We start from the raw sequence: 13,363 nt of genomic DNA on the forward strand, positions 1-13,363 counted from the left end.
AGGGAGGGGGGCCTGACACTAGAAAGGTGGGGGGAGGTATCTCTGTCACACACACACTCTCTCTCTCACAGTCAATGTCTTTCTCTCTCTCACTCTCACACACTGTCTCTCACACACTCTGTGTCTCACACTGCATCACGTTCACTCTCTATGTGTCACACAGTCACTCACACACTGTCTTGGTCTCATGCACTCAGTCTCACAGAGAGTCTGTGTCTCGCACATACTCTTGCACACACTGTATCTGTGTGAGAGAGAGACTCTCACACTGTGTCTCACATACGCACTTGCACACACTCGCACCCAGACTCACACTCTCTCTCTCACACACACACACTCGCACATTCACTCTCTCTCTCACACACAGTCACTCTCACATACACTCTCTCAAACATACACACTCCGAGGAAATCCTTGCTAGTGCCCGCTTCATTTGTGTCAGAAACAGGCCTTTTTTTACTAGTAAGGAACATAAGAACAGAATAAGTGGGCACAATGCAGTGTGTACAGCATAATAGGAGGGAATAAATTAACAGTTTCTTTAAAAAGACACGTGCACAATTGGAAAACCAAAGTTAGTAAGCAAACCACATGTTTTACTTACTTTTTCCATTATGTAGCTTCCCGCTATTCCAGAACCTGTGGGATAGTTGTTTTCATCAACCAGCAAGTGGAGATAAAAAAAACTGAGGAACTGGACTGGATTGTAAGAGAGAGATGTCTCAGCCCAGTGTTGAGTTCTCTATCTCCAGCAGGTGGATGGACACACTTTTCAGGCTCTTGATCTGAGTGATTTGCTTCTGGTTCGGATTTGGCGCAGCATCCAAATATGCCAGGGTCTTCGGGCTCTCTGGCAGGGCCGGTGTGCAGTTTTGATGCAGGAGGTTGCTGGAGGATAAGCTGAAAGCCTCTGGTCATCCATCTTCAAGGGGCTCTCAATTTCGATTTCAAAACAGCAAATGGTGCTGACCTGGTCATTAGCAATATGGTCAGAAGTCCCACTTTCAGGCATGGCAGTCTTCCTTTCCTGTGGATAGGAAGTCCTCCTCCTCTCAGTCAGCTAGGGCATCCAGTGCCTCCCGAGCTTCGCAATGATGCGAGGCTGGTCCAGTCTTCGCTTCAACCAGTGGGAGGACGTTTTCAGGAAGAGTGAGCCAAAATCGCATCAGACCAGTAGGTTCTGGGTATTCTTACAGAAGGTTACAAGTTTAAGTTCTCCAACCCACTCGCTCCTCTCTTCTTGCACTCTCTTGTACTCTCCTTGTCGAAAGGTGTTCCAGTTTTCCAGGCCGAACAGGGACAGGGCAGATATTCCATCTACTTCATTGTCCCAAGGAAGGAAAGCACCTTTCGTCCAGTCTTGGATCTTAAAGGTCTAAACCACTACCTCCAAATGTCTCACTTTTGCATGGAAACACTAAGAGCAGTCATAGTCTCGGTTCAAGCGGGAGAATTTCTCACCGCTCTCTTATCTCAAGTAGGCATATTTGCATATACCCATATGGCTGCCACTTCAGAGGTTTCTACATTTTGCAGTGCTGTGCCGTCACTTTGGTCTCATCATGGCACCAAGAATGTTTACCAAGGTTGTGGTGGTGGTGGCCTTCCTTCAGTACCACAACAAAGAAAATTAGAACCAGCAAAGGTAAAGAAAGAAGGAAAGGGATGCAGGCCAACCAATTAATTGTCTGTCCAGACTTGATTGTAGCAAAATTTATTGAGTGACAAGACACATATAGACTCAAATGAGAAGGTCCTGGTTGGGATGATGCAATAGGAGTACTAAAGTGGAAAAGTGTAAAGGTTTGTCCGAATCACTTCTAAGTCTTTTCCTTCCAGTTTTCTCGATTATTGGTACTTGTCTGACTTTTGGTACTGTTCTATTCAATTTAGGACTTTTAGCTACATCTCTTTTTGCTTTGTTATAAGGTCTAGATGTCGCAAAAGGATACACTGAACCCCTTTTGTAATCCTGTTCATCCCTTCTAAACTTATTTTTTACCTCTCGGATCGCTTTCCTAAATGTATCCAAACATTTATTCACATCGTGAATAACAAAATTAAAATTAGCATCCTCATCTTTGAGTACAGTGAGTTTCTTTTCATATGTGGTGTGATCCTATGATTACAACTGAGGAAGAAGACACTTCTGTCTCGGCGTCTTTTGCGGATAAATGGTTTGAAGCAGTTTAATTAAAGAAAAATATTACGTGCAATGAATTGCATTTTGCAGCAATTCTCAGCTACTGCCATACAAAAAATTCCCCGAGGTCTTAGGATTTTAAAAGCTTCAACAATGTTTTTAGATGATCAGGTCTTTCTCAGTCAGTGGTGTGCTATTCTTAAGAAATGTTCACTTGATCTTTTGATTTTAATTGTTGAGACTTCAAAGAAAAAGACTGAGATTAGGCGCACCACATATGAAGAGAAACTCACTGTACTTAAAGATGAGGATGTTAATTTTAATTTTGTTATTCACGATGTGAATAAATGTTTGGATACATTTAGGAAAGCGATCCGAGAGGTAAAAAATAAGTTTAGAAGGGATGAACAGGATTACAAAAGGGGTTCAGTGTATCTGTTTGAGTCACTGAATAAATTTTGTTAAAATCAACCTATAGACAGTCGATTTATTGGTTGTCCTGCATTCCTTCCCTACTTTCTTTACCTTTGCTGACCTTCCTTAGGTGCCAGGGAATAAGATTTCACCTGTATCTTGACGAATGGCTCACTTGTGTGTGGTCCTATTTGGTCAGCTTGGGTGACAGACAGTTAAAGATGTTGGGTTGGGTAATCAATGTTGATAAGAGCACACTAACTCCGTCACAGGCATTGGAGTAGCTGGGCATTCTTTTCGACACAACAAGGGAGAGAATCTTTCTCATGGAATGCAGGAGGTTGAAGCTGGTTCTCAACAGATTCGTTTTCTTCTCAGTCATAGCAAGCCCAGGGGCAGGGACTACGTCCAGGTTCTGAGATCAATGACTGTGGCGATGAAAGTGGTGCTATGGGCAAGGAATAATATGTGGCCTTTACAAGAGTCTCTGGTCTCCGGTGTCACAATAGTACAACCTTCATCTTCCTTAGATGCTGGTTGCCAGTCAGAGTATGCAGTTATGGTTGTTGCTGAGGAATTTGACCATCAGAACTCCCTTTCCGATAACACAATGGGAGGTGGTGACAGTGAATGTGAGCAAATTGGGTTGGGGAGCTCATTACAAGTTGCATCTGGCACAGGACACATGGACGGAACAGGAGTCTCAGTGGTTGATAAATCGCTTGGAGCTCAGGGCAGTGTGAAATACCTTGTACAACTTTGCTCCCTTTCTGGTGGGGGCCCCAGTGAGCGTTTTCTCTGACAATGTGACAGTGGTGGCTTATATCAACAAGCAAGGTGGGACCTGCAGCCATCAAATGGCGGTGGAGGCAGCTTCCCTCATGAGTTGGGGCAGAGAAAAATCTTCTCTGCTTGTCTTCAGCTCACATCGCTGAATCCTTGAATATAGAGGCAGACTTTCTCAGCAGGCACTCCTTGGAACCAGAAGAATAGGAACTATCCAGCCAGGGTTTTCAATTGATAGTGGACTGATGGGGTTCTCCACTTTTGGATTTGATGGTGAAAAAATGGAATGCCAAAATGCCCAAGTTCTCGATGGGGATCTATGCTTTACTGCAGCCCTGGCAGGAGACAAATCTATTGTATGTCTTACCTCCTTGGCCCATGGTGTGCCGTGTGTTGAAAGGGATTGCATTGCAAGGGGGTCGAATAATTCTCGTAGTCCTGGATTGGCCGCAGAGGCCGTGGGGGAGTCGAATGATTCTCGTAGTCCTGGATTGGCCGCAGAGGCCGTGGTACATGGACCTGATTCAACTCCTGGAAGGAGATCCTCTCTGTCTTCCGTAAGTACATGGCCTACTGAATCAAAATTCTGTGTGCATGTAGGATCTGTGCCCCTTTGGTCTACTGGCTTGGCCATTTGAAAGGGCTCAGTTGAGATGAAAAAGTTATTCTGATTCAGTCATTGCCACCTTGCTTCAGGATCGGTGGCATTTAACTTTCAAAAAGGAGACTATGATAAAATGAGAAGAACGGTGAAAAAAAAACTTAGAGGAGCAGCTGCAAAGGTCAAACATTTACATCGGGGGTGGATGCTGTTCAAAGATACCATCCTGGAAGCCCAGGCCAGATATATTCCATGTATTAAAAAAAGGAAGGAAGGCCAAACGACAGCCAGCATGGTTAAAAAGTGAGGTGAAGGAAGCTATTAGAGCTAAAAGAAAATCCTTCAGAAAATGGAAGAAGGATCTGACTGAAAATAGTACATTTATGACATATGTGAGGGTGTGGGGAACATTCAAGGGTTGGTTTTCTGAGCACGGAATTTCTCCTTTCTCTGCTTAGATCGCACACATCCTAGTGTTTCTCCAGGCAGACCTTCAGAAAAGATTAGCGTTGGGTTCTCTAAAAGTTCAGGTTGCGCTTTGGCCTGTTTCAGGGGCTAACTACAGAAGGCGTCTCTTACGGTTTACCCGGATATTGTTCAATACTTGTGGGGAGCGGGAACCTTAATTTAATCCTTCTGTCTCTTTGAAGGTGGCCTTCCAGAATCTTACACTAAAGACAGCATTCTTGGTGGCTGTTGCGTTGGGCACGTAGAGTTTTGGAGCTTTAGCTCTCTCTTGTCAGGATCCCTTTCTTTGCTTTACAGAGGCGAGGGTCTCTCTGCATACGGTTTCTTCCATTTTTCCAAAAACGATATGAGCACTACATCTCAACCAATCTGTAGAGCTTCTGTCCTTTCATAGAGAGAACAAAGAGGCTCAGTATTCTTCCTCAAAGCTTCTAATGTGCATGGAATTGTCATTAGGTATCTGGAAGTCACGCTTGAGTTTTGCAGACCGGACAGGCTGTTTGTGCTTTTTGGTAAATAGAGGCTTGGTCTCATGGCTTCCAAACCCTCAATGGCTGAAGGAGACTATTGCATCAGCTTATTTGCTTGCAGGGAAGCAGGCTCCTCAGGCCTTGCGGGCTCATTCTATGAGGTGTACAGCAGCATCCTGGGCAGAGACTACCTTACTGTTTCCCGTGGATATTTGCAAGGGATGATGTGGTCAGTGCTGCATACCTTTGCCAAGCACTACAGGGCGAATGTTGTGGTGCACTCAGAAGCCAGTTTTTTGGGGCTTTGGTTCTCAGGATGGTGACACCAGGATCCCACCCACTCTAGGGATTGCTTTTGAACATTCCAGAAAGCTATGTTAATAGAAGGAGAAATTAGGTCTTACCTGAACATGACAACGAGAGAGGTCCACACATGTTTTGCTCATCTGATTAGTGTTAGGTTAGTGAATTTTTTAAGGTTGTTGTGTTTACTCCAAGTTTCTCCTTACTGCTTGTCTACGTGAATACTGTGGAGCTGGACTGGATGCCAAGGGGGAGATGTCTCAGCTCAGTTTTCAGTTCTCTATCTCAACCTACTAGTTGATGGACACAACTATCCCACAGGTTCTGGACTAATGGAAAGAAAATTTATCAGGCAAGACCTAATTTCTCCTTTTGCTACTATGCATCCAGTAAAAATGACTGTTTACATCTGTTTCTTTAGATGTAGTCCTGTCAGTTTTTGCATGTTGCGCAGCATCATTGGTTTGGCTGCTGGTACTGCTTTGTCTCATTGCTAAAGATGTTGATGGAAACTGTTTATGCCACAGAAAGAATTAGCATCTTAAAAAAGCAATTCATTTCATTTAATTAAAACTATTTTAATTGTTTATATGTGTTCAAAAATATCTTCAGAGTAGCAGCTGCTAAGTGTTGTCGGCAAAGATGGTTGTGGTGTGAAGTCAGAATGTTGGTGTATTATGAATTATTATTTACCTGGCTATTTCCTTAGAGTGCAATTCCATAATTGAGATCTTCCTGTTAGGTGTACTGATGCCATGCGTTGAGTGCCAATATAACAGCAGAAATTTGGGTACATTTGGATGCCCACCTATTCTGGGTTTATGGCAGGTATAAATAGGCATGCCTAAATGCAGCATTATTCTGTAAGTTGTGTGCATAAATATCTACTTAGTGTGTATCTCTTATAGAATAAAAGCATAAGTCAGAAATGTGTCTGTTTAGGCCCACTTAAATTGTTCTGTAAGTTGTGCTCATAAATGTCTGCTCTGACTATGCCTCACCCATGTATATGCCCTCCTTGTATTTACGTGCTAAGGCATTTGTGCACATATGTTACAGAATATCGCTGTGTGTGATACATTTGCACATATGAGTGCTAGTATTTTACAAATATATGTGCACAGATGGAGCTTAACATTGGGTGCCTGTGGCAGCGTGGCTCCATGGACAGGGCTGGAATTCTCAGGAATACAGCCACACACAATGGTTGTAAGTAAAATAATAGCTTTATTAAATTCAAAGTAAGGATTTTCCAAGTCTGTTCCCTCCACAGGCTGGACATTCTAAACAACAATCACCTGGAGCTTTACTATAGTTCCTTTTGATCTCTGTCCCTGCCAGGCTGTACAATTCAGTGCAAGCTACTTTTGCCTTATGCTGCAGGGTCCCTGCAGCTAGTTTCAGATGTGTTTTCCACAGATTCAACACGGTCACTTCTTCCTATCTTCTAGCAGGGCTGGTGCTAGGGTTTCTGGCGCCCTCCTGCAGCCTATTAGTCGGTGCTCCCTACCCATCCAGCATCTCCTCTCTCTGCTTTCGCCTCCCAATCCCTCCCCCCCCCCTGCCTAACACCTGCCCCCAGTGCTTTTTCTGTAGGAAAAAAAAGATACTGATACTTATTATAGCTAACCTTAGGCATGGGATCACTATGGCTGTTCCCCATAGTAGCCACATCCCTTTTACCAGCCATAGCGCATATAAGCAGGCATCATCTATATTAATAAATCCCACCTTGAACGTTCTGAAGCTCACTCCAAGGCAGAGAAGCACAAAAATCCTGTAGTCGTCATAGGCTAGGACCAGTCACCCTCACTCATAGACCCGCCCTCAGCCACGCCCCATCTCTCTATATAAAACGCACCACCAACGTTCTGAAGCCTCACTTTTCCAACGTTCTAAATGTTAGGCGCCAGAGATCAATTTTTCATCCATGACTGTCTGCCCCGCCCACACGTCAAACGTGATGACCTCGTGGGCAGAGCAATGACGCTCACAGACCGTGTAGCACGTCTGATTGGCTGAGTTGGGTGAAGCCAAGGATGACGTCGCCAGCACAGCTGCTCCACAAAAAACCAAGGAAAGGCCCTACTCCTCCCCCTGCCTAGGAATTCATGCAACTCATCACCCCCCCTTCCGATACAAACACAAAACAAAACTCCCCCCCCCCCCCCCAATGCATCTCATTTTACAACTACAGGCAACGCGCAAACACGAAGATCAGCCTCCTTTCCTTTCCAGGGTCACAGTTCAAATTCCTCAACTCCACCCATGGATCTCATTTCTCATCTACAGGCAACGCACGAGCACGAAGATCCGCCTCCTTTCCATCCCGGTGTCAGAGTTCAAATTCCTACAGCTCACCCACGACCCCCCCCCCTTCCGATACCACAACTACTACTTATCATTTCTATAGCGCTACTACACGTACGCAGCGCTGTACACTTGAAACCCCTCCCCCCCATGCATCTCACTTTACATCTACAGGCAACGCACGAGAACGAACATCTGCCTCCTTTATGATATGACAGCAAGCAAGGGATCACCCTGACAGCAACAAATCACCCACTCTTTTCCTAGCAACCAGGAAGAGATTTTGCAGCCAATCAACGATGGTCTTATTGTTGGTGCTCCTGCGCTTGGGGCTGACTACTACTCTGTGCTCTGAAGAATTGTTTTCGCGAGGCAGGGTTACAAATGACACAGCTTCCCCGTAGCAGATTGGGAAACACTTAACATGATCCTAAAAGAAGCAACTCCTCCTCCCCTCTTCCAACAGCAAGCAAACCAGCCGAGCAAGCTCGCTCCTGAAGTGTTAACGTTGATGTGGCAATAAAAGGGTTAAGGGCTGCAGTCGCTGACACGGTACCATTGTGCTTCTGAGGGGGAGATGGGACAGAAAACACAGATTTCTTTTACATTCAATGTGTATTTCCCATGTTAACATGAAAAATACTAAGGGTTTGGTTGGCTTCTTAGTTTTCCACTTTGCAATTCACTTTGCTGCGGTTCTGCTTCCTTGGGAAGTACTGTGCATGGTAAAGCACTTTCAGCACTGCTTTTGCACTAAACCTGCAGTTCAAAAAACAACATTTTTGAAAGCTTTCTTGCCTTTTACCATATGCTTACAAACATTTAATTACTTGAAAGGAGTATTGACAATTCTTTTACCAGAATTTCATTCCTGAAATACCTCAGTCAGTAATCTCTTTTCTTCACACACACTCACTATCGGTCTCACACAGTCTGTCTCTCTCTCTTACTCACACAAACACTCTGTCACAGTGACCGCCCCTGTGGTCCACACACACACACACACACACTCTCTCTGTATCTCTCTGTCACACAAACAAACACACACACTCTTTCAATCCCTCTGTCTCACACACACTCACTGTATGATTCACACAGTCTGTCTCTCTGTCTTACACACACTCACAGTCTCTGTCACACACACACACACTTTCAATCCCTCTGTCTCACTTTCACACACACTCACTGTATGATTCATACAGTCTGTCTCTCTATCTTACACTCTGTCACAATGACCGCCCCTGTGGTCCTGCACACACTCTCTCACATCAGATGGAAGGAGAGCAAGGGAAGGAGGGGATCATGGAACTCAATTCCACACACACACTCTCTGTATCTCTCTGTCACACAAACACACAATCTCTATCACACACACACAGACACACTCTTTCAATCCCTCTGTATCACTCTCACACACACACACTCTCGGACTCACACAGTCTGTCTCTCTGTCTTACATACACAAACACTCTGTCAAAAAGGACCGCACCTGTGGTCCTACACAGGGCCTCCTTCTTCCTCATTATACATCCTTCACTATTACTCCATCTCATTACAATACTTTAATATTAAATATTTGGTTAACAAAAAACAACTAATCAATATAACCTTGCTAGCGCCCGTTTCATTTGTGTCAGAAACGGGCCTTTTTTACTAGTTGAGAATATTTCACCAGTATAGAAGAAAAATAAGGTGTGATTATTTTTCATTATAATTAGCATACAGACCAGGAATTAGGAGAACAGTCTTGCCAAATCTGAAACACAATATGTTATCAAAATCTCAGAACCTAACAGACTGATCTGTGTTCAGACACTTAGCCTTGCAGTCACACATGCAGAACAGAGATCGCCCCTCTTCAAATTCTTCAAAAATTAACCAGAAATCCTGAGAAGCTAGATTCTGCATGCTGCACAATACTAGAAAAAACATGTTTCCTCCTATACAGTGCAAAATAAGACAGCAGAAGTAAATTCTCAAGTTGGACATATTCCAAACACTAAAATGAATTTTTCTACCTTTGTTGTCTGGAGACTTTTTGTTTTTCTGATCGTGTTGGTCCCAGTCTCTGATTCTGCTGCTCTTTATCTGTTCTTTTAACTCTGTTTCCAGGGTTTCCTTTCCATTTATTTCTTTACTTTCCCACTTTCTTCTTCATTTCTTATCCTACATCAATAAGTAAAAGCTGGGTCCTCTGCGGACTTGACTGGAGGAGGCATAGAATGGATCCATCTTTTGCCTGTTTTCTCCATCCATGTGCGTTTTTCTCTTCTCTTCCCTTTCCCGCATCTCCTTCCTCTCTCTTCCCTCCCCTCCTATCCATCCATGTCCAGCATGTTTCCTATCCTCCCTCCATCCATGTCCAGCTCTTCTCCTCTCTCTCCTCCCCTCCATCCATGTTCATCTTACTTCCTGTCTCTTCTCTCCCCTCTATTTTTTCCTCCCCTATATCCATGTCCAGCAATTCTTCTCTCCTCCCATCCATGTGCATTTCCTTCCTCTCTTCCCTTCCCTCCGTCCATGTCCAGCATTTCTTCTCTCTCCCCTGCCCTCCCCTCCATCCATGTCCAGCAATTCTCATCTCACCCTTGCCATCCCCTCTATCCATCCATGTTCAGCAATTCTCATCTCACCCTTGCCATCCCCTCCATCCATCCATGTCCAGCAATTCTCATCTCACCCTTGCCATCCCCTCCATCCATCCATGTCCAACAACTTTCCCCTGCCCTCCTTTTCAGCCCCTGAGTTCCAGCCTTAGCCCTCTTCTCAGCTGCTGCTAGTTCCAGTTCCAACGACAGCCCCATTCTTGTTCCTGCCGCCCTGCGTTTAAATCTGTTTTACCTCAAAGCAGCGGTGGCAGTGAAAGAAGCAGGCTCGCCTCAAGCTTTCCCTTCCCTCACAGTGTCCCACCCTCACGGAAACAGGAAATTACAACAGAGGAAGGTGGGACACTGAGAAGGAAGGGAATGCTTGTGGCAAGCCTGCTTCTTTCACTGCTGCCACCCCTTTGACATTGCGGTAAAACAGATGTAAATGCAGGGCGGAAGAATTAAGGGGGCTGTTGCGGGAGCTGAGTGTGGGCAGGTTGGGACCAGGGGATGTGGCTGGAATTGTGAGTCGCCAGCATCAGTAAGCATGACTTGTGATGCCCTCCACAGGTTGGTGCCCCCCTGCAATGCCTACCGCGCTTACCGTGTTGTGCCTACTCTGACTCCAAGGTTTGTGTAGTCTCTCCTTAACACATCTTCACTGGTTTAGTTTCTTCACTTAGAACGTTTCCTTAGAACCTTATCTCACTGAAGCCACTGCTTCTGGCAAACACAGGGTAGCAATCTCTGCTGAGGGTGGATCCTCTTCCCCAGGCTCTCCTCAGGTACTGCAGCCAACGGGAACACCCTGGGAGGATTCCTTTACTTGGAGCCTCCCTGAACTGTTCTGCCCCAGGGTATTTAGCCATCTACCTGCCTGAGCCCCACCCCTCTGACTTGGTGCCATCTGCTGTAACGTGGTTTAACTTCAGCACCAGTGAGGGAGTGTTCTTAGGGAAACCTGCCGCTATACCACTCACTACCTCACAGTACCTTATTACAGAATAAGAAGGTTAGTAACATATACATAGTAACATAGTAGATGACGGCAGAAAAAGACCTGCATGGTCCATCCAGTCTGCCCAACAAGATAAACTCATATGTGCTACTTTTTGTGTATACCTTACCTTGATTTGTATCTGTCATTTTCAGGGCACAGACCGTATAAGTCTGTCCAGTAATATCCCCGCCTCCCACCACCGGCTCTGCCACCTAATCTCAGCTAAGCGTCTGAGGATCCATTCCTGAATGTTACATATTAATCAGGTGAATATTGAAGAAAATGGAAAGGACCTTAAAAAAATTTTTTTTTTGGAAGATCTGTGTCTTAAAGCTTACGCTAGCACTGGGTTTTAGTTAAATACAAATTGGGCAAAGCATGTACAGTATTAGCATTTCTGTAATACAGTATGGTACTTCATTCCCCCTGCACACAGGCACCAAGCTGTGAACGACTTATGGGGAGTTGCCACAGATATGACAGTTCCCATGGAAGGCCTTAAGCGGGACAGATTACCAGTGCTGTCCACGGACATTCCAAGGCAAGGAACTGCTGTAGGAGTTAAACCTGGGCCCTTCAGTTCTCAGCCCTCTTCCCAAACTATTAGTTACCATTAGCTTCTTTACTATTTTACTACATTACTATGGGCTTTTTACTAAGCCCTGCTTGCGATTCCCAGCGTGGCAAGTGAAAGGAAGCCCATTCAGTTCCTATGGGCTTCCTCTCATTTGCCGCATGGGATTTGCTAGTGCGACTTAGTAAAAGAAGCTAAAAGTGATATCAGCTTACTGTTGCATGACTATGTTCTCCCTTCTCCCACTCTGAATCCTTCCTATTTTTCTTTTGTGTTGGCCTTGTCGTCTTGTTAAAGTTCTCCTCTCTTTCTCTTTGTATGCCTCATTGGTGTTATGAATATCTATGTTTGCCACTAGTATGTCTGTTGTGATGGCAGTCAGCACAGCAGTACCATTTGGTTAGCTAGGCTTAGAGGATTGAGACTGAATGAATAGCAGAATCTGTGAAAAACTGAAGATCAGGAAGCATATTCAAGGATTTTTCTTTGTATGAGCTGCTGATTAAATTACAAAAAAAAAAAATGTTGTCAGTGCCACCTCTTGAAATACTGAAATTCTGATTTCCTACCATTGTGATGTTTAATCCTAAGGCAAGAATCACACTTTTCTGTTTTCATTCAGAAAGCTAGTATATTTATCTTTTATCTGCAATCCTCGCACTACCCAAGAGTATGAAGACACACCTCCTCCCCCTCATGTACAGATTTTGAAGTTGTCTCGCACATGGCTGGCAGGAGCAAGACAGTTTAGTATGAAATGAGTGCATAGTATTAGCTGTTGCAGTGTTAGAGATAATAACTTTTTTTTGTGGCTATACAGCATATCGGGACGGTCTAAGAAAACAAACTGGCAAATGGTCCGCAAGTACCAAAAGAAATGAAGAATGTGTCTGCTCTAACGTCTTCATTCCTTATACTGCATTTTGGGCACATGTTCAAATATAGCTGTCATAGTCATGGTTCTTGCCAGCTAAGCTCTCTTCTGTGTGTCTTACACTACTGTGCTCTGATCTAGGCAGTAGAGGCTTTGCAAGTGTCAGATCTCATGCAGATGTTTCCAAAACAAATATTTAAAGTGAACCCAGACCCTATTTGGAAGAGAGCACTGTTAATGAATTTTATGTTAGCTTTGATATGATCGATTCTTAGTATTTCCTATCTTTCTAAACCTATTTATGACTGTATGTAGTCCATTGAAAATCCTATAGCGGAGCTTATGGTGGATGCTGTCTGCTGCCTCTGAGGTTCTTTGTTGCGAATGCATTACTTCCCTTCATCTATGCTGATAGCCATGAGTGAGGCTGATACCCGGACATTCCTAGCCTCTTTTTAAAATGTTTAATTTATTTTTTTTATTAGGGAAGAATCAGGAGCATAGAATAATATGGCAGACTTCCATATTCCAGTTCTTTATTGAACTTTAAAATTGAAAAAGATAAGTTCAGTCATCTTTGTTCTGTCCTTTGACAGCCTTGCCTTAGTTATAGTAGGTTCCTGAAATGTGTTTAATGCATTACTGCAGATCTGTCTGTAAGTTAGAGGAGCAATGCATTATGTGTAATATAGTTCACAGCTAGTGCAGACACACTTGTCTGTTTGTTTAAAAACTGTTATTATTGATGTAATGTTGCCTGAACCTCTTCTCCTTCTCAGCCTAGCTTGACTGCCTTGCTACTTGATGGCTCTGTCTCATTGGTCTTTATGCT

General features: G+C 44.2%; 1 protein-coding gene across 5 annotated transcripts in view; it reads left to right on the forward strand.

Moving 5' to 3' along the window:
* ATG10 (autophagy related 10) overlaps positions 1-13,363 on the forward strand; it is a 313,667-nt gene that overhangs the window by 24,818 nt on the left and 275,486 nt on the right. For 2 of the 5 annotated variants that reach the window (XM_030193337.1, XM_030193338.1), the window contains exon 1: positions 11,268-11,349. The exons of the other annotated variants lie outside the window; for them this stretch is intronic. In XM_030193337.1, the coding sequence (XP_030049197.1) occupies positions 11,332-11,349 (18 nt within the window). In that variant the 5' untranslated portion in view covers positions 11,268-11,331. Of the gene's footprint in view, positions 1-11,267; positions 11,350-13,363 lie in introns of those variants that run through there. 5 annotated transcript variants of the gene reach the window in all.

The sequence above is a fragment of the Microcaecilia unicolor genome, chromosome 2 (genome assembly GCF_901765095.1).
Source record: "Microcaecilia unicolor chromosome 2, aMicUni1.1, whole genome shotgun sequence".
Taxonomy (NCBI): domain Eukaryota; kingdom Metazoa; phylum Chordata; class Amphibia; order Gymnophiona; family Siphonopidae; genus Microcaecilia; species Microcaecilia unicolor.